At 46.7% G+C, this 26,074-nt stretch overlaps 1 protein-coding gene across 4 annotated transcripts; it reads right to left on the reverse strand.

Moving 5' to 3' along the window:
- Positions 1-5,746: 5,746 nt before the first annotated feature.
- Positions 5,747-17,194, reverse strand: CIDEC (cell death inducing DFFA like effector c). Of its 4 annotated transcripts, none has more exons than XM_050778723.1 (6): positions 17,158-17,194; positions 15,587-15,664; positions 14,220-14,373; positions 9,203-9,361; positions 8,930-9,117; positions 5,747-6,309 (listed from the first exon to the last, which is right to left on the reverse strand). In XM_050778723.1, exons 2-6 carry the CDS (start codon positions 15,637-15,639, stop codon positions 6,147-6,149), a joined length of 717 nt encoding a protein of 238 aa, XP_050634680.1. In that variant the 5' UTR covers positions 15,640-15,664; positions 17,158-17,194; the 3' UTR covers positions 5,747-6,146. The 4 variants fall into 4 exon arrangements, with proteins under 4 accessions (XP_050634680.1, XP_050634681.1, XP_050634679.1 ...); XM_050778724.1 differs by lacking the exon at positions 17,158-17,194 and adding an exon at positions 16,092-16,197; XM_050778722.1 differs by lacking the exon at positions 17,158-17,194 and adding an exon at positions 15,929-16,068.
- Between the last annotated feature and the right edge of the window lie 8,880 nt (positions 17,195-26,074).

The following is a 26,074-nucleotide window of genomic DNA, read 5'->3' on the forward strand; positions in this document are numbered from 1 at the left end:
CGCACTGTACAACTCTACCATATCCTTACTAATTTTCTGCCTACCTGGTCTATCAATTATTGACAAAGGAGTTTTGAAATCTCTGTCTATAATCGTAGATGTATATGTTTCTCCTTACCGTTCTATCAGTTTTTCTTCATGTATTTTGAAACTCTATTATTAGATGTATAAACATTTAAAATTATGTACTCCTGGCTGGGCGCGGTGGCTCAAGCCTGTAATCCCAGCACTTTGGGAGGCCGAGGCGGGTGGATCACGAGGTCAGGAGATCGAGACTATCCTGGCTAACATGGTGAAACCCCGTCTCTACTAAAAATACAAAAAACTAGCCGGGCGTGGTGGCGGGCGCCTGTAGTCTCAGCTACTTGGGAGGCTGAGGCGGGAGAATGGCGTGAACCCGGGAGGCAGAGCTTGCAGTGAGCCGAGATCACGCCACTGCACTCCAGCCTGGGAGACACAGCGAGACTCCGTCTCAAAAAAAAAAAAAAAAAAAAAAAAATTATGTACTCCTGATTAATGGACACCTTTACCATTATGAAATGACTTTTCTTTACCCCTGGTAATATCCTCTACTTTGAAGTCTTCTTTGATACTGATACAGCCATTTGTACTTTCTTTTGACTAGTGTTAACATAGTATATCTTTTTTTATCCTATTACTTTTATTTATTTATTTATTTATTTATTTATTTTTTGAGACGGAGTCTCGCTCTGTCGCCCAGGCTGGAGTGCAGTGGCCAGATCTCAGCTCACTGCAAGCTCCGCCTCCCGGGTTTACGCCATTCTCCTGCCTCAGCCTCCCGAGTAGCTGGGACTACAGGCGCCCGCCACCTCGCCCGGCTAGTTTTTTGTATTTTTTTAGTAGAGACGGGGTTTCACCGTGTTAGCCAGGATGGTCTCGATCTCCTGACCTCGTGATCCACCCGTCTCGGCCTCCCAAAGTGCTGGGATTACAGGCTTGAGCCACCGCGCCCGGCCCCTATTACTTTTAACCTATATTTGTCTTTATATTTAAAATGTATTTCTTGTAGATAGCATATACCTTGCATCCTGCTTTTTTATCCAATTTGAAAATCTGTTTTTTATTTGGAGTATTTGGATCATTTACAATTCCTGTGATTTTTTAAAATTTTTTAAATAATAAAAAATAATAATTGTGTATATGGAGTACAATGTGATTTTTGTTTTGTTTTGTTTTGTTTTGGAGACGAAGTCTTGCTGTGTCGCCTAGGCTAGAGTGCAGTGGCGTGATCTTGGCTCACTGCAACCTCCACCTCCCAGGTTTAAGCGATTCTTCTGCCTCAGCCTCCCACGTAGCTGGGATTACAGGTGTGCCCCACCACACCCAGCTAATTTTTGTATTTTTAGTAGAGATAGGGTTTCGCCATGTTGGCCAGGCTGGTCTTGAACTCCTGATCGATGCGAGAAGGTCACTGAATTGTCAGAGTTAGGCTAAGCGTCACAAACTGTCTTGCAAAATGCTGCTGGGGAGGTGCAGAGAGAGAAAAGCCAGGAATAGCGGTGCAGTCTGGGAAGGCTCCCAGCAGGGGTCTGATTGATGGGTGGTGAAGAGCTAATGAAATTCACCAGGAGGAACAGGTGTGTAGGGGGATGTGGGCAGAGGAGGAGGGGAAAAGCAACAAAGAGAAACAAGATGTGATGTCGGAAAAAGGCAAAGAATAAACAGTTCCAACCTACAATGACAACTGTAAAGAAGTTCCATGCAATCTCTGTATTGTTTTATTTGCTAAGAGCACTACAACTTTCGATTCATGGTTTGCATTAGCAAAATACTGTCAATAAATCTAAATCCATCAGAGGAGTGGCTAACTCAGCTCTAGCACGTCTGTATCATGGAACCATTGAGGGAAGAATGCATAGTTCTATAGGAGCTCATGTGAATTGATCTCCAGAATATATTAAATCAAAAGAGGAAAGTAAAGGACAGTGTGACTAGAATAAGCATATGTGTATGTGATGGATGTCTATTTCGCCTTCTTTTTTTTTTTTTTTTTTTTTGAGACAGAGTTTCGCTCTTACTGCCCAGGCTGGAGTGCAATGGCACGATCTCAGCTCACCTCAACCTCTGCCTCCCGGATTCAAGTGATTCTCCTGCCTCAGCCTCCCGAGTAGCTGGGATTACAGGCATGCGCCACCAGGCCCGGCTAATTTTGTATTTTCAGTAGAGACAGGATTTCTCCATGTTTTTTCATGTTGGTCAGGCTGGTCTCTAACTCCTGATCTCAGGCAATCCACCCGCCTAGACCTCCCAAAGTGCTAGGGTTACAGGTATGAGCCAACATGCCTGGCCTCTGATGGGTGTCTATTTCTTAGTTATATTTACATCCTTCTGTGTTTCTGAAAGTACACACAAATACAAGACCAGCCTGACCAACATAGTGAAACCCCATCTCTACTAAAAATACAAAAAATTAGCAGGGCATGGTGGCAGGTGCCTGTAATCCCAGCTACTCAGGAGGCTGAGGCAGGAGAATCACTTGAACCTGGGAGGCGGAGGTTGCAGTGAGCTGAGATCGTGCCACTGCACTCGGGCCTAGGTGACAAGAGCGAGACTCTGTCTCAAAAGAAAATAAACAAACAAACAAATAAAAAATTATGTGCACAAAGACCGGGTGCGGTGGCTCATGCCTGTAATCCCAGCACTTTGGGAGGCCGAGGCGGGTGGATCACGAGGTCAGGAGATCAAGACCATCCTGGCTAACACAGGGAAACCCGGTCTCTGCTAAAAATACAAAAAAATTAGCTGGGCATGGTGGCGGGCGCCTGTAGTCCCAGCTACTCGGGAGGTTGAGGCAGGAGAATGGCGTGAACCCAGGAGGCGGAGCTTGCGATGAGCCAAGATTGTGCCACTGCACTCCAGCCCAGGCGACAGAGCGAGCCTCCGTCTCAAAAAAAAAAAAAAAATTATGTGCAAAATTATGGGCATCGCTGGCAAGCAGTGTGGCAAAAACACAAGTGGTTCTCTTGTTTTGGGCTCAGACATGTGACTGTGCCATCACAGCCCCCCCGGGATTTAGAATTCTTCTGAAAGGCATCCTGTGCACTCTCGAGCACCAGCTTGAACAAATGAAAAGGCTGAGCTGGAGGAGCTGGGACACAGCACACCTTGAAGACAGCTACTCCTGGCTGTGCGGGGCCCAGGAAAGTCTGTTCCCCCTCTAGGACGGGCAGGCCCTACCAAGGCTCAAGCTCCTTTGCTGTTTGAAATCTTCCCTCCCCAGCTCCCAGCCTCATCAAAGGCTGCCCTTTCCTATTCACTGACCACAGCTGCTTTGACTCCATTAGCCTCCGAGCTCCTGGAAGAAGAGGAAGAACCTTGTTTTCCCTGGGCTCAATGCCAAGAGACCGTGGGCAGTTGCTCAAGATTTACTTGTCAAACCCCGGATCTCAGGAGGGAAGCTTGGGACAAATACCAAGCCTCCCACCCCCACTCCAACTCTGTTACTGAGCACTTTACAGGAGGAGCAGGTAGGCCCTGCTACCGCTTCAGCAAGTGTGGACTAGGATAGCTTCTGTGATCATACAAACATCAGGCCTCCCTGCCAGACGGCACACCACATGGAGCCAGCCTGGCACCCGGCCAGCCTCCAGCCATAACTGCAAAAGAGCAGGAGAGCCCGGAATAGCAGCCCCTCTTCAGCGAGTTTCAGCGTCTTTGCCCACAGGGTGCAGGGTTCAGGTCTGCTGCCAGAAATAGCTCCCAGACCAGCTTTGGTAATACAGGCCTTTGCCTTAGTGTTTACTAAATCCAAATAAGATTTATAGTAAAAGTCGTGAAACGATAGGTTTTGTTTTGTTTTGTTTTTCGTTTTTATTTTATTTTGAGACTGAGTCTTGCTCTGTCCAGGCTAGAGTGCAATGGCACAATATCGGCTCACGGCAACTTGCAATTCCCAGGTTCAAGCAATTCTCCTGCCTCAGCCTCCCAAGCTGAGATTACAGGTGCCAGCACCATGCCCGGCCAATTTTTTGTATTTTTAGTAAAGACGGGATTTGGCCATGTTGGCCAGGCTGGTCTCAAATGCCTGACCTTGTGATCCACCTGCCTTGGACTCCCAAAGTGCTGAGATTACAGGCGTGAACCACTGTGCCTGGCCATGATAGAGTTTTTGAATCCTTTTTTTTTTTTTCCCAGAGACAGGCTCTCACTCTGTTGCTCAGGTTGGAGTGCAGTGGCACAATTATAGCTCACTGCAGCCGCGACCTCCTGGGCTCAAGTGAACCTCCCGCCTCTACAGCCACCATGCTCTGCTGATTTTTTTTTATTATCTAGTATAAAGACAGGGTCTGGCTATCTTGCCCAGGCTGCTTTTGAACTCCTGGCCTCAAGCGATACTCCTGCCTTGGCCTCCCAAAGTGCCGGGATATCAGGCATGAGCCACTGCACCTGGCCAGGTTTTTAAATCTTTCAGTCACAGACTAAATAAAACAGTCACCTACAAATTCTACAAGTTCAGCCTTTTTTTTTTTCCCCCTGCGACGGAGTCTTGCTCTGTCACCCAGGCTGTAGTACAGTGGCACGATCTTGGCTTACCACAACCTCCGCCTCCCGGGTTCAAGCAATTCTACTGCCTCAGCCTCCTGAGTAGCTGTGATAACAGGCACCTGCCACGACGCCCAGCTAATTTTTTTGTTTTTAGTAGAAACCGGGTTTCACCACATTAGTCAGGCTGGTCTCGAACTCCTGACCTCAGGTAATCCACCTGGCTCAGCCTCCCAAAGTGCTGGGATTACAGGCATGAGCCACTATGCCCAGTCTAAGTTCAGCCTTTCATGCTTGTCTTGAGTCGTCCAATATTGGAAAATGCCAGCTCACACTGATGAGAAGCTCCTGCTCTTTGGGGCTACCTATAAGCCCACTTTGAAATCCCGAGGTTGAAAGTCCTGAACATCAAAGATAAGCTGTCTGGCAAGTTAGGATGGGCATTGATGGAGAAATGCCTTACAGCTTGAGTAGTACTTTTACACCTAATCACTTAAATGGTTATTATAAAATGGGACACTGAGAAATTAGAAGAGTGACTTAATCCCATCTGCTTAATTGAAGCTCTTCTTATAGGTGAATTTAATTAGGAAATTGTTACATATGGCATCAATTACATAGTCAGCTCAAGCCTCAAATTCAGCTGACTTTAGTTTCAAAATCAACTGCAATTTTGTTTATTTAAAGAGACTGGGGTCTTTAAAAAAGACCCACCCCAGTCTGCTGAGTAGCTAGGACAGCAGGCACCTGTCACTGTGCCCAGCTCTTTTTTTTTTTTTTTTTTTCTCCTTTGGTAGAAAAAGTGCTATTTTCTTTTCTTTTTTTTTTTTTTTTTTTGAGATGGAGTCTCGCTCTGTCGCCCAGGCTGGAGTGCAGTGGCCAGATCTCTGCTCACTGCAAGCTCCGCCTCCCGGGTTCACGCCATTCTCCTGCCTCAGCCTCCCGAGTAGCTGGGACTACAGACGCTCACCACCTCGCCCGGCTATTTTTTTGTATTTTTTACTAGAGACGGGGTTTCACCGGGTTAGCCAGGATGGTCTCGATCTCCTGACCTCGTGATCTGCCCATCTCGGCCTCCCAAAGTGCTGGGATTACAGGCTTGAGCCACCGCGCCCGGCAAAAGTGCTATTTTCTGTAATCCTACATTAAAGAGAATGCTTTGACAATAGATTTTTCTCTTCCTTTAGCCCCCTCCAACCTTCCAGATAGAACCCTGCCCCCAAAGAACACAGGCAAAGAAGAAACATCAGCCTCAGTAATTTATTGCAAACTCCCTAATATCACATGCTGATGTGCTTGAGAATTCACTCAGGAATGTTCTGGGATGGGGGCCAGAAGGTAGAGAGCACCATGAAAGTGCAACCTGTGAGGCCGGATTGCTGAGGGGCAGACTTCAGGACCAGTCTGGGTGGGCTAAGCTGCCTTGGGCAGGAAGGAGCTGGGCCAGGCCAGGAGCCTGAGGTTCTCCTTTGGCCAACCCACCCCAGGTTTCCAGCCCCTCCTCCTCACTCAGGTCCTACACGGTGAAGGAGGTGTGGGGAGGTTAGCAGCTCTACAGCTGCCAGGCTTGTGGGCACTACCAGTTAAGCGTGGGGCCCCTAGTCTAGTCCTTCACTGGGGAAAGCTTCCAAGGACTTGGGCTTTCACTGAAGTATCCTCAGACAGGTCGGGATGAGGGATGAGGCCTTGCCCTTGGGGGGCTGCCCTTCCTCTGTAGCATCGAGGAGCTGCTGCAGGTAACAGGAGGTGCCAAGCATCACGTGGCCCGTGGCCTGCATGCTGAAGAGGGCCCAGCGGAGAGCTTCCCTGGGTGGAATGAGAGGGCATGCAAGTCAAAACCACAAAGTAGGCTGGGCATGGTGCTCATGCCTGTAATTCTAGCACTTTGGGAGGCCATGGAGGGTGGGTCACCTGAGGTCAGGAGTTTGAGACCAGCATGGCCAACATGGCGAATCTCTGTCTCTACTAAAAATACAAAAATTAGCCAGGCATAGTGGTGGGTGCTTGTAATCCCAGCTACTGCAGAGCCTGAGGCAAGAGAATTGCTTGAACCCAGGAGGTGGAGGTTGCAGTGAGCCGAGATGGCACCACTGCACTCCTGCCTGGGTGATAGAGCAAGATTCTATATTTAAAAACAAACAAACAAAAAACATGAGGCTGGGCGCAGTAGCACATGCCTGTAATCCTATCACTTTACGTGGCCGAAGCGGGTGGATCATTTGAGGTCAGGAGTTTGAGACCAGCCTGGCCAACATGGTGAAACCCTGTCTCTACTAAAAAATACAAACAGTCAGGTGTGGTGGCAGACACCTGTAATCTCAGTTACTCAGGAGGCTGAGGCATGAGAATTGCTTGAACCCAGGAGACAGAGGTTGTAGTGAGCTGAGATTGTACCACTGCACTCCAGCCTGGGTGACAGAGTGAGTCTCCTTCTCAAAAATAAATAAATAAATGTATAAATAATAAATAAAAAACAAGAGTATACCCCCTCCCTGCATCCCCATATTCCCATGCTGGCCTGGAAGGGATTGGTTTCATTATGTTTGTTTTCTTCATTAATAACATTTGAATACCACTGAGGTGGTAGCACTAAAAGCCCTTCATCAATTCTAGAGCGATGTGCAAACAGGAACAGATGCTGCAGATGAGGTCAGGATTAGGGCGAGGACCTGCAATTCCACCTTAACTGAGATGCCCAGAACCTCCCTACTTTCTCATGCGAAACTCCAGCTCGTTTCATAAGGCTTTCTATTTTTCTACTACTACTTTGGACCAGATTAATCTCCATAACATGGCTCTGTCCCTTGAGACACTCTGTTCTAGACTCTGAGGCCTTTCCAAGTCACCTGCAGTCTAACTGATGTTCAGAGTGCTGGACATGAAGACACCCATGCCTGGCATGAGCATGCACTGAGAACAGAAACTGAATTAGGCATGCCTAAGTCCTAATCCAGTCTTGTTAGCTGGGTGAACTTTAGCAAACTGCTCTAGCTTTGAGCTTCAACCCCCTCATGGGTAAAATGGGATTGCATCTGCCACCCAGGGTCATAAGGCTGAAATAGCATAAAGCAATTAACATGAAGTTGGATGTTTGGAAAGTAGGGGAAATGGGGAAGTGGGAGCGGGTTCTAACCTCACATATTCTCATGCTTCCTGAGACATTTGGTTAGACTTTCAAAAATAAGTTTTAAGAAAAGTTCATTGTATAGTACAAATGACTCTGGTCCATAAGACTTGCAAATTATAATTCTGTCCTATGGAGGGAAGATTATTTCATCCCTCCCATTCACACGGGGGAAAAATCCAATTTTGTATGTATACATTTATCTCTTTTTTTCTTCTTTTTAGAGACAAGGTGTCATGCTGTTGCCCAGGCTAGAGTACACAGTGGTATGGTCATTTCTCACTGCAGCCTCAAACTCCTGGGCTCAAGCAATCCTCCCACCTAGCTGGGATTATAGGGAGATACTACCACTGCCAGCATTTTGTGTGTGTGTGTGTGTGTGTGCGTGCGCGCGTGTGCACGCGCACGCACACACGCATGTGGTAGAGACTGGGTCTCACTATGTTGCCCAAGCTGGTCTCAAATTCCTGGGCGCAACAGATCCTCCCGCCTTGACCTCCCAAAATGCTGGGATTCCAAGTGAGAGCCACCGCACCCAGCCTATCTCATCATTCTTGCTGGACCTATATATGTGTGAGATTTTGAATTCTCCTTTGAACTGATTGTAACTTCTTGCTACTTCTCTCATTAATTAATGAATTCAATTAAATCTTTGACACATGCTTTTTTTTTTTTTTTTGTCCGAGAGAGTCTTGCTCTTTTGCCCAGGCTGGAGTGCAGTGGCGGAATCTTGGCTCACTGCAACCTCCACCTCCCAGGTTCAAGCAATTCTCCTGCTTCAGCCTCCTGAGTAGTTGGAATTACAGGCATGCACCACAATGTCCAGCTAATTTTTGTATTTTTGTATAGATTGGGTTTTGCCATGTTGGCCAGGCTGGTCTTAAACTCCTGACCTCAAGTGATCCACCCACCTTGGCCTCCCAAAATGCTGGGATTACAGGTGTGAGCCACCACACCTGGCCAACACATGTTCATTTTTAAAAAATTGACTAGAAGACTACTTAGGAAAACTCCCTATTTCAATTAAAAAAAAAAGTGTAGTTTCTAGAGTGGAAAGTAGTCATAAAAGCAAAATGCATCCAAGTTCCACCAGGAGGAGCACGTGCACCCTTGGGCACACGCCAGTGTCGTCCACAGCAGCACTTCAACAGCCCATCAGGCTCCATGTTGTCTGATACAGGCTATGCTTTGTCAGCACTAATGCCAGACCCAGGCGCTGAGAAGGCTGAGTCCATGTGAACAGATAGGGGCTCTCCCATTGCCCATACCCACCCTGTCCCCAGGAAATCCCACTTCACTCACTTCACGATGCGTTTGGCCCCACAGCAGTGCAGATCGTAGGAAAGGGAGTACGTATCATAAAATGTTGCCTTCACATTCAGGCAGCCAATGAAGTCCTGTGGGTTCAGCTTGTACAGGTCAAAGGTTACACGGGCCACATCAATCTTCTTGGCAGGCTTATGGGAGAGGGACTGTGGGTGCCTCGTCCCCTGTATTGAGACAAGCAAATGGTTAGCACCCCTTGAAGACATCTCCCAGGGTCCCGATTTTCTCCCCCGACAGGTGGAACCTCACCTGTTCTGATGGAGGCTGCCATTTCTGCCCCTTCTGGAGGACCATGAACACTATATCCCCTGCCAGGGCTTGGAAGTACTCTTCTGTCTCTACAGTTGTGCCATCTTCCTCCAGCACCAGAAAGAAGGGCTTGTCTGCCAGCATCAGAGTGTCCCGGACCTGGGGAATAAGGTCAGTGATGCTTCTGCCATCCCAGAACTAGTGGGCTGGGGTCTATGAGGTGGAACTGGAGCCCAAGCCCTCTGCTGTGTAATCACTACCCAGAGACTTTATCATGGTACCTCTTGGTTCCTGACTTCAGGGTTCATAGTCTAGAATAATATTGTCCAATAAAATATAAGTCACATATAATTTTTAATTGTGATATAGTTTACATACTCTAAAAGTTACCCTCTAAAAGTATACAATTCAGGGTTTTTTAGTATATTCACAAAGTTGTGCAGCAATCACCACTATCTAATAGTGCAGTGTTTACTAGGCTGGAATGCAGTAATCGTAAGCATATCATAAGCGTAAGTAGAGAGCATGTGACATAATTGTAGCTCATTGCAGCCTCCAACTCTTGGGCACAAGCAATCCTCCTGCCTCAGCCTCCCGAGTAGCGGGGACTACAGGCGCATGCATTACACCTGCCTAATTTTTATGTTTTTTTTTTTTTTTTTTTTTTTTTTTTTTTTTTTTTTTTGAGACGGAGTCTCGCTCTGTCGCCCAGGCTGGAGTGCAGTGGCGCGATCTCGGCTCACTGCAAGCTCCGCCTCCCGGGTTCACGCCATTCTCCTGCCTCAGCCTCCCGAGTAGCTGGGACTACAGGCGCCCACAACCGCGCCCGGCTAATTTTCTGTATTTTTAGTAGAGACGGGGTTTCACCGTGGTCTCGATCTCCTGACCTTGTGATCCGCCTGCCTCGGCCTCCCAAAGTGCTGGGATTACAGGCGTGAGCCACCGCGCCCGGCAATTTTTATGTTTTTTTTAAAGATGGTGTCTGGCTATGTTGCTCAGACTGGTCTCAAACTCCTGGCCTCAAGGGATCCTCCTACCTTGGCCTCCCAAAGTGCTGGGATTACAGGTATGTGCTATCATGCCTAGACATGATTCATTTTTTTTTTTTTTGGCTAATAATATTCTACTATATAGATATACCAGATTTTAAAATCTATTTATCAATGGATGAACACTTGGATTGTTTCTTTTTGACTGTTATGAATAATGCTGCTATGAGTTTTTGTGTACACGTTTTTATATGAACACAGGTTTTCAATTCTCCTGGGCATATACCTAGGAGTAGAATTGCTGAGTCATACATTAACTCTATGTTTAATTTTTTTTTTTTTTTTTTTTGGAGAGAAGGCTTTGCTCTTTAACCCAGGTTGGAATGCAGTGGTATAATCACAGCTCACTGCAGCCTCAACCTCCTGGGCTCAATGATCCTTCCACTTTAGCCTCCCAAGTAGCTGAGATTACAGGCTTGTGCCCTGGTTGTCCAGCTAATTTTTTTTTGCGGCGGGAGGTGGAGACAGGGTACTGCTTTGTGGCCGAGGCTGGTCTCAAAGTCCTGTGCTCAAGGAATCCTCCCACCTCAGCCTCCCAAAATGCTGGGATTTTTCAATCCCAGTGGATGCACTTGGCCTCTGCCTCTGGAGAATGGAAATAGTGGTAACTACCTTAAGGCTCTCATCAGAAGAAATACTGCAAGTCACCTGGCAGAATACATGGTCCATAATAAGAATAGCCTCCTCAGGACATTTACAACCACATCATTGGTTATTTTGGAATGATTGAATTCTCACTTCACTTTTCTTGCTTGGATTCTATAAGGAACATACTTTGCTACTTAAAAATCTTTCAATAAGGGCCTGGGCTCAGCAACACACCAATAGCAATGAACATACCTAGCTCCCTGATCTCGGTTTCTGAATACCATTCTCCACTAAAATGAAACAGACCTCCTTAGAAAAAAATGGCCAAGAATTAGGGCAGGGTAAATACAAGATGAGCCTGTAATACCTTGCTGCACCAGAAAGTAAGAAAGCATGCAAAGAATGATGGGGACAGGATAAAAAAAAAAGCACCAGAAAGTAAAAAGGCATGCAAAGAATGATGGGGACATGATAAAAAGACACAGAAGTCTGGGACAACTTGAGCATCAATAAATAATCTGTTGCCATTCATATATCCTACTAAAATAGGAATACCTGTGTCCCTTTTGATATAAATAAATAAATAGGCCAGGTGCAGTGGCTCATGCCTCTAATCCCAGCACTTTGCGAGGCCGAGGTGGGAGGATCACTTGAGGCCAGGAGTTTGAGACCAGGCTGCGAAACATAGCTAGACCCCATCGCTATTTTTTTTTAAATTAAAAATTAGGTGTGAGGTTGTGTATCTATAGTCCTAGTGAGTCAGGAGGCTGAGGTGGCAGGATCACTTGAACCTAGGAGTTTGAGGCTGCAGTGAGCCATCATCACACCACTGCATCCTAGCCTGGGCAATGGAGTGAGACCCTTTCTCTAAATAATAATAATAAGAAGAAGAAGAAGAAGAAGTGAATACAGTGACAGATGCAGAATTCAATGTTTACTTAGTACAAAGTACTGACCTAGAAAATAAATAACAGAGGGAAAAATGTTACATAGAGAAGCTTGACTGTACCTACCACTTTATTCAAATAATCAGAACAGTAAGGTGATAAAAATTGCATATAATTTTGCACTGACAATCTTTAAAAAAATTTTTTTAGACAGGGTCTCACTCTGTCACACAGGCTGGAGTGCAGTGGTGCATTCACAGTTTACTGAAGCCTCAAATTCCTAGGCTCAAGCGATCATCCTGCCTCAGCCTCCTGAGTAACTGAAACTACAGGTGCACACCACCATGTCCAGCTAATTCCTGCATTATTTTTGTATAGATGGGGTCTCACCATGTTGCCCAGGCTGGTTTTGAACTCCTGGGCTCAAGGAATCCTCCTGCCTCGGCCTCCCAAAGTGTTAGGATTACAGGCGTGAGCCACTATGCCTGGCCTGTAACTTATTTTTATCATATTCCTGCCAAAGATGTAAACCTGAATTAAAGAAATGGATAGGGCCAGGTGCAGTGGCTCATGCCTGTAATCCCAGCACCTTGGGAGGCCGAGGCAGGCAGATCACAAGGTCAGGAGATCGAGACCATCCTGGCTAACATGGTGAAACCCCGTCTCTACTAAAAATACAAAAAAAAATTAGCCAGGCGTGGTGGCAGGTGCCTGTAGTCCCAGCTACTCGGGAGGCTGAGGCAGGAGGATGGTGGGAACCCAGGAGGTAGAGCTTGCAGTGAGCCGAGATCGCACCACTGCACTCCAGCCTGGTCAACAGAGCAAGACTCCATCTCAAAAAAAAGAAAAAAGAAAGAAAGAAATGGATAGTTCCAAGGGCCAGTAAACAAAAATAGCTGGCTCACAATCTTCAAAATGGTCAAGGTCATGAAAGTCAAGGAAACACTGAAAAACTGTTCCAGACTAAAGGAAACTAAAGAACCATACAATTAAATAAACACTTGATCCTGACCTGGATCCTTTCACTACAAAGGGTATTATTGGGACAACTGGCAATGCTTGAGTCTCAGGATTCAATTACAGTAATGTAATACTGTTTCTTGATTGTAATAGTCGTATGATGGCTACACAGGAGAATATCCTTGTTTGTAGAAAATGCACATTGAAGTATCCAAGAGTAATAGGCAGCAAGTTGGCAACTTACTCTTAAATGATTCAGGAAAAGTTTTGTATTGTATTTGTACTGTGTAACTTTTGTTAGTTTGTAATTGCTTCCTCCAGAAGAAGCCATATATAACAAGGACATTTTGATGCCAGGGGTGCCCAGGCCTCAGGGCAAAAAAGCAGCACCAAGTCCAGACTAGAGTATGAACAGGTCCTTTTGATCGAAAGCACAAGAAATGTAGTCTGCACAGCCAGAAGCCTTACAAAGGAGGGGAAATTTGCTCCCCGGAAGAATAGAACTAATACACAGAAATAGGGGAGGAAACTTAGAATAAAGAGGTGAGCTATGATTTATGTATGTTAAATAGAACCTAGTACTTGAAAGCCTAATCCAAACATTTGACCTGTACCAGGCACCTGGGATTGCAGGTCCCACCCCTATAGAGATGATCACTGAGGACGGGCGTGGTGGCTCATGCCTGTAATCCTAGCACTTTGGGAGGCAGAGGCAGGTAGATTTCCTGAGGTTGGGAGTTTGAGACCAGCCTGGTCAACATGACGAAACACCATCTCTACTAAAAATACAAAAAATTAACTGGGCGTGGTGGTACATGCCTATAGTCCCAGCTTCTTGGGAGGCTGAGGCATGAGAATCACTTGAACCTTGGAGGCGGAGGCTTCAGTGAGTCGAGATCATGCCACTGCACTACAACTTGGGTGACATAGCAAGACTCCATCTCAGGCTGGGCGTGGTAGCTCACGCCTGTAATCCCAACACTTTGGGAGGCCGAGGTGGGTGGATTGCCTGAGCTCAGGAGTTCGAGAGTAGCCTGGGCAACACGGTGAAACCCTGTCTCTACTAAAGTACAAAAAATTAGCTGGGTGTGGTGGTGTGTGCCGGTCGTCCCAGCTACTCGGGAGGCTGAGGCAGGAGAATCGCTTGATCCTGGGAGGCAGAGGTTGCAGTGAGCCGAGATTGCGCCATTGCACTCCAGCCTGGGTGACAAGAGCGAGACTTCGTCTCAAAAAAAAAAAAACAAACAAAAACCAAAACAAAAAAACTAATGGAAGTGGGAAGCAAGAGATTTTCCAGCAAGAAAAATGTGCCCTGAAAATACTATTGACCTACTGATAGTGTAGGATGGTAACATACTGCCCCGCCCACCTGCCGTTACCAAACAGACATCAGCCATTGCTAATCAGTTGGATGCTGTCCAGGTGGGCATTACCATATGTAGGTGCTGGTAGGTATCAGAAAGGAAACTGCCACCTTCTAAGCCCTGAATCTCAGCTTACAGCTGGGCTGTGCAACGTGCAGGGCACTCTCACCTTCAGGAGGAGGTCCTCAAGACTGTAAGCCATGATGCCCTTCCTCACGCTTCGATCCGCAGTGCTTACGCGGCAGGGCCGGGCCCTGGGGGCCTCGGGGCTGGGCTCCGACAGCAGCTGCTGGGTCACCACAGAGGTACGCACTGACACGCGCCTGGGGGCAGTTGAAGCATCAGGGTGAGCCGCCCACTTTGCCCAACCCTTGCCCACCACACAGGGGAGCCACTTCCCCACCCCTCCAGACCAGGCTCATGATCAGTCAAGCCCCCATCGCCTGCTAATCCTGCTCTAGTCTTACTCAAAAGCCTGCTAGAGGCCAGGCACGGTGGCTCATGCCTGTAATCCCATACTTTGGAAGGCTGAGGTGGGCAGATCACTTGAAGTCAGGAGTTCAAGACCACCCTGGCTAACATGGTGAAACCCCATCTCTACTAAAAATACAAAGATTAGCCAGCGTGGTGGCATATGCCTGTAATCACAGCTCTGTAGGCTGGGACACAAGAATTGCTTGAACCCTGGGAGGCAGCAGAGGTTGTAGTGAGCTATGATGGTACCACTGCACTCCATTCTGGGCAACAGAGTGAGACCTTGACTTAAAAAAAAGAAAAAGAAAAAGAAAAAAAGCCTGCTAGAGCAGTGCATCTCAAACTTTGAAGGGCACGTAAGTCACCAGGGCATCTGTTCAAATGCAGATTCTGATTGAGTAGACCTGGGTGAGGCCTGAGATTCCAAATGTTTCACAAGTTCCCAAGTGATGTTGATATGCTGGTTCTCAGACCATGAGGAGTAAGTAGCAAAGTAATAAAAGACCCATCTCACGTTCCCCCAATTACCACCTCTCTCTTGGCTTCACTCTCCTCACCTGTAAAGTTGGATGAAGTGGGGGAAACCCGAAGTCAATATAAGGTATTTTTTTAACTGAAGCACTCAATTTAGAACCAAAGGAATGGAAAGGACCTGGATTTTACAGTCAGGCAGTCCCAATTTAGAATTTTGGCTCCCTCATGGATTTGCTGGGTGATTGAGAGCACCCACTATGTGTCTCAGTTCTGTCACCTATTAATTTGGTATAATAACCCCCACTTCCCAAAGTTGTTGTGAGGCTTACATGAGATCAGGAGTAAAAGCACCAAGCATAGTGTCTACTCCTTTCTATGCACGGTGTGGTGGTAGTGTAGGCAGCAGCATTAATATCACCCAGGGACTTCTTGGCAGTGCAGAATCTCAGGTCCCACTCCAGACCTCCTGAATCAGAATCTGCACTTGAACAAGGTCCCCTGTGACCTATATATCCACTAAAGTTTGAGAAGTTCTGGCTTACAGCTCATAGGTGGCTCCCTTTCCATTCTGCCCATGGCTTTCCTCACCTGGAAAGGGACTTGGGGTAGAGAAGGCTAAGGGACTTCATGGCGTATTCCATCCTTGTCAGCTGGACTGTGTTGGACCTGGGAAAGAGGCAGAAACAACTCATCAGTGTGAGATGAGAGGGTTCCTATCTCTCTCATTGTTAGGCATGGTGCAACCCAACCCCTCTTCAGCAACCCTCCTCCCTCTTCTATCCCAACTCACACATACCTCCCCCAGCCCTTCTCCTGTCCGGTCCCAGGCATGGCAACCAAGACCAAGCTGGAGACCCCATCCCTCTCCCCACCGGGTGCTCAGGCTCAGCCTCACTCAGCAGCTACTGCTCCTGCCCCAGTCCCACTCACTCCATGTTTCTCAGCCCCTGGCTTTGGTCACACTGAGCAGATATCCCAAGTCAGGGCTGAAGAAGCCTTGCCCGATATTTTCCTGTCCTTGGGGACAGAGTCCATTTTACGCTGGCAGGAGGTGAGTCACACCACCTCACACTTCTGGGGACCGTTCCCTCACCTCTAGTCCAGAGACCTCACAGGCAGGCAGCCCAGTCAAAGCCTGCTCTCTCCCATGGGTCCTTGAGCAATCCGAACCCCTTCCTGAGGCTTCCCATGGGCCAAAAGAACATTCTGTGATGATAGAGGCATGCCTTGTACATACTCTCCAATACCATTGCTACCAGCCCCACGTGGCTATTGAATATTTGAAACATAACGTGTGATTCAGGAGCTGGATTTTTTTTTTTTTTAGTTTCACTCTTGTCACCCAGGCTGGAGTGCATATGGGGCGATCTTGCTCACTACAACCTTCACCTCCTGGGTTCAAGCAATTATCCTGCCTCAGCCTCCCCAGTAGCTGGGATTACAGAGGCATTTGCCACCACGCCCATCTAATTTTTTTTTTTTTTTTTTTTTTTTTTTTTTTTTTGTATTTTTAGTAGAGATTGGGATTCATCATGTTGGCTAGGTTGGTCTTGAACTCCTGATCTCAGGTGATCTCCCTGCCTCGGCCTCCCAAAGTGTGGGGATTACAGGCATGAGCCACTGCACCCGGCACAGGAGCTGTATTTTTTACTTTATTGAATTTTAACTAATTTAAATTTAAATAGCCACGTTGCCATGTGGCTCCTGGCATCCGTATTAGATCACAGGTCTAAGCAGATAGCCCTGGGCTCATCTGTCACCACTTTTTCTCTTAAACCTCTGTGCTCCAGCTCTTGAAGGCCCCAACCCTTTGCACAGATAGTTCCCTCCACCTGTAGTGCCTTTCTCTGATCCAGGGCGAAACTTTTGCAGCCTTGAAGACTCAGTTTCATTGCTTTCCACTCTTTAAAAGGAAAGTCTTCTTAGACCACTCACAAAATTAGACCAGGCCCCACAGAGGCAGAAAGCCCTCTTCCCCACTTAGCACTACAGTAGTTCTAGTCCTAGCTACATGGGAGGCTGAGGCAGGAGGATTCTGCTTGCCTCAGCCTCACCCACTTCTTATCCCTAGCAAAACTGCCAAGAGCTACCTAACCTGCTCTCCAGGAGCAAAGAAAAAAAAAAAATCCCCAAACCCAAAACAATAACAAACTCCTTACCTCCCCCTCACAGCCTCCTGGAAATACTGCCCTGTCCCGCCCAGCCCTCCCTTCATTTATTTCCAGCCCCCATGAAGCTCCTCCCCAGCCTTCAGCCCCAGCTGGGGAAAAAGGCTTGGGGTGAGAGCTGCAAGCCAGCCTGACTTCTAGAAAAGGCCTAAAAGGAGGGGAGAAGCCACGTTTCGAAAGCTTTGGCAAAAGGGATGGTCCATGACGTGAGATCAAGCACAGAGGGCACAGAAAGCAGGCAGATGTGGGTTGTGGTCCCAACTCTACCCCATATCAGCTTGCTTGAGCTTAGACAGGTCACCTGACTTCTGTGAGCCCCCGTTTCTCTTCTCTGTATAATGAGGATAATGATTCCTGTTTTACAGGGTAGTGGTGAGGATTAGTGACAATAAAAGTAAAGGGGCACAGTGGCTCATGCCTGTAATCCCAGTGTTTTGGGAGGCTGAGGTGGGAGGATTGCTTGAGGACAGGGGAGGAGTTGGAGGACAACCTGGGCAACAGAGTGAGACCCTGTCTCTGAAAAGAAAGAAAGGAAGAAAGGAAAAAGTAGCCTGGGTGCAGTGGCTCACGCCTGTAATCCCAGCACTTTGGGAGGCCGAGGCAGGCGGATCATGAGGTCAGGATATCGAGACCATCCTGGCTAACATGGTGAAACCCCGTCTCTACTGAAAATACAAAAAATTAGCCGGGTGTGGTGGCGGGCGCCTGTAGTCCCAGCTACTCGGGAGGCTGAGGCAGAAGAATGGCGTGAACCCGGGAGGCGGAGCTTGCAGTGAGCCCAGATCGCGCCACTGCACTTCAGCCTGGGCGACAGAAAGAGACTCCGTCTCTCAAAAAAAAAAAAAAAAAAAAGACAAAATAGGTTGCTTCCGGCTGGGAGTAGGGGATGGGAGGGGAACGGGGAGTGGCTGCTAATTGGTACAGGGTTTCTTTTAGGGTTTTTTTTTTTTCTTTTTTTGAGACGGAGTCTTGCTCTGTCGCCCAGGCTGGAGTGCGGTGGCGCGATCTCAGCTCACTGCAAGCTCCGCCTCCGGGGTTCACGCCATTCTCCTGCCTCAGCCTCCCGAGTAGCTGGGACTACAGGCGCCCGACACCACGCCCAGCTACTTTTTGTATTTTTAGTAGAGACGGGGTTTCACCGTGTTAGCTAGGATGGTCTCCATCTCCTGACCTCGTGAGCCACCCGCTTCTGCCTCCCAAAGTGCTGGGATTACAGGTGTGAGCCACCACGCCCAGCCTTTTCTTTTCTTTTTGAGACAGACCCTTGCTCTGTCACCCAGGCTAGAGTGCAGTGGCGCGATCTCGGCTCACTGCAAGCTCCGCCTCCCGGCCTTCTTTTTTTTTTTTTTTTTTTTTTTTGATACGGAGTCTCGGATCTCAGCTTAGGGCAACCTCCGCCTCCCACAGGCGGGTGCCACCACACCTAGCTAATTTTTGTATTTTTAGTAGAGACAAGGTTTCACCATGTTGCCCAGTCTGGTCGGGAATTCTTGACCTCAAGTGATCTACCTGCCTCTGCCTCCCAAAGTGCTGAGATTACAGGCATGAACTATTGCGCCTGGCCAGGTCTCTTTTTTTTTTTTTTAACCTATTAATTACAAACTATTTCGGTGATGGTTGTACAACCCTGTAAATATACTAAAAATCATTGACCTGTACACTTGAGTGGGTGATGTGAATTCTATGTCAATAAAGCTGTGTTTTTAAAAAAACATTTAACCTCATCTTTCTTTTAACACAGGGTTTTTCACACTTTGGTGCATCAGAATCACCTGGCAGGTTTGTTAAAATTCAGATTGCTAGGCCCCACCCCAGAATTTCTCAGTAAGTCTGGGGTGGTGCCTAGGAATTTGCATTACTAAAGGTTCCCAGGTGATTCAGAAGCCATGGCTGCTCAGGGAACCCACTTTGAGAACCAGTGGTCTAGTGCTAGCTGTGTGAGCTAACTTCTCTAAGCTTCAGTTTGATCCAACAACTGGGGATAAAAATAGCTCTATAGAATCTGGTTTCCATGAAGATTAACTTGCTACAGAGTCTAGTGCATCCTTAGAGCTCAATAAATGGCAATTATTATTATTATTTAGATCTAAATCCTTCCCTGGAGGGGCTCTCAGGCAACCATCATTCATTTATTCAGCAAATATTTATTAAGCAGTTACTATATGCCAGTCCTTCTGGGGCTAAGAATACAACAGGAAAGAAGACAGCCTTGTCCTAGACTTCAAGGAGCTGACATTCCTGAGGAAGGTGCGAACTCAGACCATGAAAAAATATGCAAATAAACAAAATAATTTCAGATAATGATGTTCTAGGAAGAAAACAAAACAAGGTGATATAATAACAACAGCTGGATAGTTAGATTGGCCTGTGCGTTCAAGAAATGCCTCCAAGGAGGTGAGTTTTGAGGTAAATCCTAAATCTTGGGGAATGATCAAGACAAAGGAAACATCATTGCAAAGGATTTGAGAAGGGAGCATGAAGAGAGAGTGAGGAGACAGGAACACAAATAACTTAAACTTAAGGACAGACCAAGAGCCAGGAGAAAGGTACAAGCAAAACCCTTTAGGGAAGAGGTTCTGGAGAGAGTCGGGGCCCCTCCCTTCAACAGTCATGGCTCAAATATTTATTACTCCACTGTGTACTTGGTGTCCCGAGACAGACAGGCCAATAGATGACTCAGGAGAGTCATCTCTGACAGAAAACCAGACACAGAAAGACAAAGATAACCACGAGCTAAAGCCAAAGAGCACTGTCTGAGGGTGAAGGATAAACCTGGGGGATTTTTCACAGCAATTAGGAGAGGGAGATGGTTTTGACTCCATTGGAATTTATCTATTCAACCAGCATTTCTTTCTTTTTAAATTTTTTTTCATTTTTCTTTTTTCTTTTAATAGAGATGGAGTTTTGCCATGTTGCCCAGGCTGGTCTTGAACTCCTGGGCTCAAGCGATCCTCCCGCCTCGAGCTCCCAAAGTGCTGGGATTACAGGCGTTGAAATGTTCACACTATGCCAGACACTATGAGCTGCTGGGGACATGGATGACTTAGTTCTTGTCCCTGCCTTTGGGGAATTCACATTCCAGTGAGAAAGGCAATGTCTGAGCATGGTTCTCAAACTCTGTAGTGCATGAAAGTCATCTGGGACACCTTGGATTGGAAAAGTACTGTAGCTACAAGTCAAAATTGAGAAGCCACTAAATTTAAAAATATATTCCTCATGTTAAAGTTATAACACCATGAACAAAAAGTCAAAAGACATAAAATAAATAGGGAAAATACTGTATAAAATTTGAACTAATATCACAGACAAGAAGCTAGTCTCTCTCTTTCTTTCTCATTCTTTCCTCCCTACTCTATCTACATATAATTAAGGGCCAGGGCGGTGGCTCACGCCTGTAATCTCAGTACTTTTGGAGGCGGAGGCAGGCAGATCACGAGGTCAGGAGATCGAGGGAGACCATCTTGGTTAACACGGTGAAATCCCATCTTTACCAAAAAAATACAAAAAAATTAGCTGGGCGTGGTGGCGGGCGCCTGTAGTCTCAGCTACTCGGGAAGCTGAGCCAGGAGAAGGGTGTGAACCTGGGAGGCGGAGCTTGCAGTGAGCCGAGATTGTGCCACTGCACCCCAACCTGGGCGACAGAGAGAGACTCTGTCTCAAAAAAATAAATAAATAAAAAATAAAAAAATAAGAAGACTGAGCCGGGCGTGGTGGCTCCCACCACGCCAGCACTTCGGAGGCCAAGGCAGGTGGATTGCCTGAGGTCAGGAGTTTGAGACCAGTCTGGCCAACAGACTACCAAGTTGTTGCTAGAGCTGGGACTCAGACAGACTCATATATTGCTGGTGAGAATATAATTGGTATAACCACTATGGAAGGCATTCCGACAAGATCTATCAAAATTTCAAGCACAATATATTCTTTGATCCAGCAATACCACCTCTGGGATTCCAGACTACAGATCTACTTGACCATGAGTAAAATTATATATGTACAAGGTTATTCTCTGAAGCTATATTTCTAATAGCAAAATATTGGAAACACAAATGTCCAACAAGAGGGGGTACGTCAAGTAAATTATGTTATAGTCATCATATAATGAAATGGCACTAAGAAAAAAGAGGGCCAGGCGCGGTGGCTCACGCCTGTAATCCCAGCACTTTGGGAGACGGAGGCAGGCGGATCATCTGAGGTCAGGAGTTGGAGACCAGCCTGGTCAACATGGTGAAACCCTGTCTCTACTCAAAAAATACAAAAATTAGCCAGGCGTGGTGGCATGCTTCTGTAATCCCAGCTACTCAGGAGGCTGACGCAGGAGAATCGCTTGAACCCAAGAAGCAGAGGTTGCAGTGAGCTGAGAATGTGCCACTCCACTCTGGCCTGAGCAACAAGAGTGAAACTCCGTCTCAAAAAAACAAAAAACAAAACCAAAACAAAACAAAACAAAAAAACAACAAAAGAGTTTCTTTATGTACTGATCTGGAGAAAACAGTCAAGTCATATTGTTCAGTCAAAATAAGGCAGGGTCGGGGCACAGTGGCTCACACCTGTAATCCTAGCAGTCTGTGAGGCCGAGGCAGGAGTATTGCTTGAGGCCAGGAGTTCAAGACCAGCCTGGACAACATGGTAAGACCTTGTCTCTACAAAAAACACAAAAATTAGCCAGGTGTGGTGAAACACGTCCCAGCTACTCAGGAGGCCGAGGTGGGAGGGCCCAGGAGTTCGAGGTTGCAGTAAGCCACGATTGTACCACTGCACTTCAGTCTGAGCAAGACCCTATCTCTAAAAATATAAATAAAATAAGGCCAGATGTGGTGGCTCATGCCTGTAATCCTAGCACTTTGGGAGGCTAAGGCAGGAAGTTTGCTTGAGGCCAAGAATTTGAGACCAGCCTAGGCAACATAGCAAGACCCCCATCTCTACAAAAAATGTAAAATAAGCCAGGCATAGTAGTGCATGCCTGTAATCCAAGCTACTTGCATGGCTGAGGCAGGAGGTTCACTTGAGCCCAGGAGATCAAAGCTCAGTGAGCCACGATGGTACCACTGCACTCCAGCCTGGGCAACAGAGCAAGACCCTGTCTCAAAAAAAAAAATTAATTAAATAAAAAATAAAAATATTCTGAGAGTTTGTAGCTTCCCCAGGCTGCCAAGGAAATTCATGGCACAAAAACAGCTATGAACCTCTGCTCTAAACAGCCATGCCTTTGCATTAGCATCCTTTCCATATGACCATTTGTATTTTCTTTTTGAGACAAGGTCTTGCTCTGTTGCCCAGGTTGGAGTGCAATGGTGTAATCATGGCTCACTGAAGCCTCAACCTGCTGGGCTCAAGTGATCCTCCCATCTCAGCCTCCTGAGTAGCTGAGACTACAGACATATGCCATCTTGCCTGGCTAATTTTTTTTTTTTTTTTAGAGATAGGTTCTTGCTATGTCGCCCAGGCTGATCTCAAATTCCTGGACTCAAGCAATCCTCCTGCCTCAGCCTCCCAAAGTGCTGGGATTATAGGCATAAGCCACCATGCTCAGGGTCTCATCATGTTGCCCAGGCTGGCCTCAAACTCCTGAACTCAAGCAATCTTCCCACCTCAGCCTCATGAGTAGCTGGGACTACAGGTACATGCCACCGCAGCCAGCTTATTGTTTGGTTTTTGAACCATGTAAACACATTATCTAGTCAACATTTTAAATTAAAAAGATATTCTTAGGCCCAACTTTGGGGAATGATTCATTTGGGTAACGGTGGGGCCCAGAAATCTGTGTTTTTAACAAGCATCCTGGATGAGTCTATCACAGATGGTTCTAGACCAGGCTTCACAGACAGCAAAAACGATGAGAACTAACGTGGAAGCAGGTGATTCTTGGTGCAGTAAGATGGGTCCTAAAGGGTCAGCAGGATTTCCACAGGAGAAAGAAAGACATTCTAGAGAGCCTGGGGGGAGGTGACAAATATTCCTGGCCCATTTTCCCAGAGGTCCTGAACCCTCTTAGTTTTCCCTCAATGGGTCCTGAACCCTCTTAGTTATCCCTTAAACAGGACAGTAACAGATCTGGCAGAAAAATCCTCCAGCCCTAGGGTCACTTTGGTCTGAGTTCTTATAGTGCTATTGCTGTGTGATCCTGGGCAAGTCACTTCCCCTTTCTGAGCCTTAGTTTCCCCTTGTGTAAGATAATGATAACAAAAGTAGTTATCTCCAAGGGTAATGGAAAAAGAGAATGAGTTCACGTGTGTGAATATGCCTAGCATAGAGTAGGTACTCAATAAATATTGCTGATTTCTTTTGTCTCACTCTGTCACCCAGGCTGGAGTGCAATGGTATGATCTCGGCTCACTGCAAACTCCACCTCCCAGGTTCAAGCGATTCTCCTGCCTCAGCCTCCTGAGTAGCTGGGACTACAGGCACATGCCACCATGCCCGGATAATTTTTTGTATTTTTAGTAGAGATGGGGTTTCACCGTGTTAGCCAGGATGGTCTCTATCTCCTGACCTCGTGATCCACCCACCTCGGCCTCCCAAAGTGCTGGGATTACAGGCATGAGCCACTGTGCCCGGCCTTTTTTCATATTTTATTATTATTATTATTTTTTTGAGACAGGGTCTCACTCTGTTGCTCAGGCTGGAGTGCAGTGGTGTGATCTTGGGTCACTGCAACCTCCGCCTCCTGGGTTCAAGTGATTCTCCTGCCTCAGCTTCCCGAGTTAGCTGGGACTACAGGCATGAGCTACCACACCCTGATAATTTCTGTATTTCTTTTAGTAGAGACATGGTTTCACCATTTTGACCAGGCTAGTCTTGAACTCCTGACCTCAAGTGACCCACGACCTCGGCCTCCCAAAGTGCTGGGATTACAGGTGTGAGCCATGCTCGGCCAATGTTGCTGATTTCTTGCTTGTCTTTCTCAGATCCCAGCCACACAGAATCCCTTCCTAATGTGAGCCCCTTGCTAGTCATATGTGCTCTTGTTACCCACCTACGGATGTTAAATCCCAAGGAACTCAAATCTGTTCCTGTCTGTCCATTGCCACCTCTTAACCCAAGCCACCCCTAGGATTGCCTGAATTACTGCAGTAGCCTTCAAGTGATTCCTCCGCTTCACCCTTGGCCCCTGTGAGCCATTCTCTACACAGCAACTAGATCTAGCTATATTTAGTTATTTACAGACAGTGTCTTACTCTGTTGCCCAGAATGGAGTGCAGTGGCATAATCATGGCTCACTGTAACCTTGAACTCCTGGTCTCAAATGATTCTCCCACCTCATCCTCCCGAGTAGCCTGGACTACAGGCACGCAACACCATCCCAGCTAATATTATTTTATTTTTTATTTTTGTAGAGACAGGAGTCTCACTATGTTGCCCAGGCTGATCTCCTGCCTTGGCCTCCCAAAATGCTGAGATTACAGCCTGGAGGCACTGTGTCCCCACCTAGATCTATCTTTTAAAAATGCAAAATTGTGTCATTTTCCTGGTTAAACCTTTCAGTGGTTCCCCAAACCGCCTGGGATAAAGACTTAACTCTTTACTGAACCCTCCAAATGCTCCAGTCACTCTTAAGTTCCTTAGTTCTTTGAACAGCCAAGTGCTCTCTGGATTTGGGGCCTTCTCACGTGCTGTTCCCTCTGCCTGAAAAGCTCCGCTCTCCACCTCTTTAGCTAATTCCCACTCAGGCTTCAGACAGCTTAATTGCTGCCACTCCAGAGAGACTTTCCTAACCCTCCAGGTCAGGGAGCGAGGCCTCATTTTTCCTCCCTCAGCCTCCTGTGTTTTCTTGTATTTCTTAGCTTCATGGGTACAAGTTCTTCCCCCGACTGGGCTGTGATCCCTCAGGGGAAATGGACCAAGTTTATTTCTGTGTCTGCAGGTCATAGCACAGTAACCTGGTGCATGGTGGATGCTCAGTATACATGCTTTTTTCTTTCTTTTTTTCTTTATTCGGATAACATAACTTCTTTCTTTAAAGTTTTGCTTAGTATTTTGTTGTTGTGGTAAAATGCACACAACATAAAACTTACTATGTTAATCATTTTTAAGTGTACGGTTCAGTGGCATTAAGCACACACATATAGTTGTACAATCAACACCACCATCCATCTCCAGAACATTTTTCATCTTCCCAAACTGAAACTCTGTATCCATTAAACACTAACTCCCCATTCCCTGTCCACCCCTCAAGCTTCTGGCAATGGTCATTCTACTTTGTCTCTACAGATAAAGTTTATTTGGAAATAATTTTTCTTTCATGGCCTTGACATTTTTGAAGAGTGCGGTCCAGCTCTCTTCTAGAATGTCCCTCCGTCTGGATTTATGTCATTTCTTCATGATTAGATTCAGTTAGGTATTCTTCGGAGAAACATCTTAGAAGTCATGCTGTGTCCTCAGAATATTAAAAGAGGCACAAGATATCAGTTTATCTCATTATTGATCAAATTAATTATTTGGTTAAGGAAGACAAGCCAGATTTCCTCACTGAGAGGTTCTCGTTTTCTCTTTGCAATTATTAAATGTGAGAAACTTATTGTGAGACGGAGTCTCACTCTGCACTCTGTCCCCCAAGCTGGAGTGCAGTGGCACATTCTCGACTTACTGCAACCTCTGCCTCCCTGGTTCAAGCGATCCTCCTGCCTCAGCCACCCAAGTAGCTGGGATTACAGGAACCCGCCACCACACCCGGCTAATTTTTGTATTTTTAGTAGAGACGGGATTTCACCATGTTGCCCAGGCTGGTCTTGAACTCCTGACCTCAAGTGATCCACCCACCTCGGCCTCCCAAAGTGCTGGGATTACAGGCGTGAGACTGTGATGTCTGCTCCAGGGAAAGTCACAGAATGTATCAGTTTCCCCCTCTGTAAAGTGTGGACAGAGGTATCCTAAACTGATACTACAGTTTAAGAAAGTAAAAGTGTTCAAG

Source organism: Macaca thibetana, chromosome 2, assembly GCF_024542745.1.
Source record: "Macaca thibetana thibetana isolate TM-01 chromosome 2, ASM2454274v1, whole genome shotgun sequence".
In the NCBI taxonomy this organism is placed as follows: Eukaryota; Metazoa; Chordata; class Mammalia; order Primates; family Cercopithecidae; genus Macaca; species Macaca thibetana.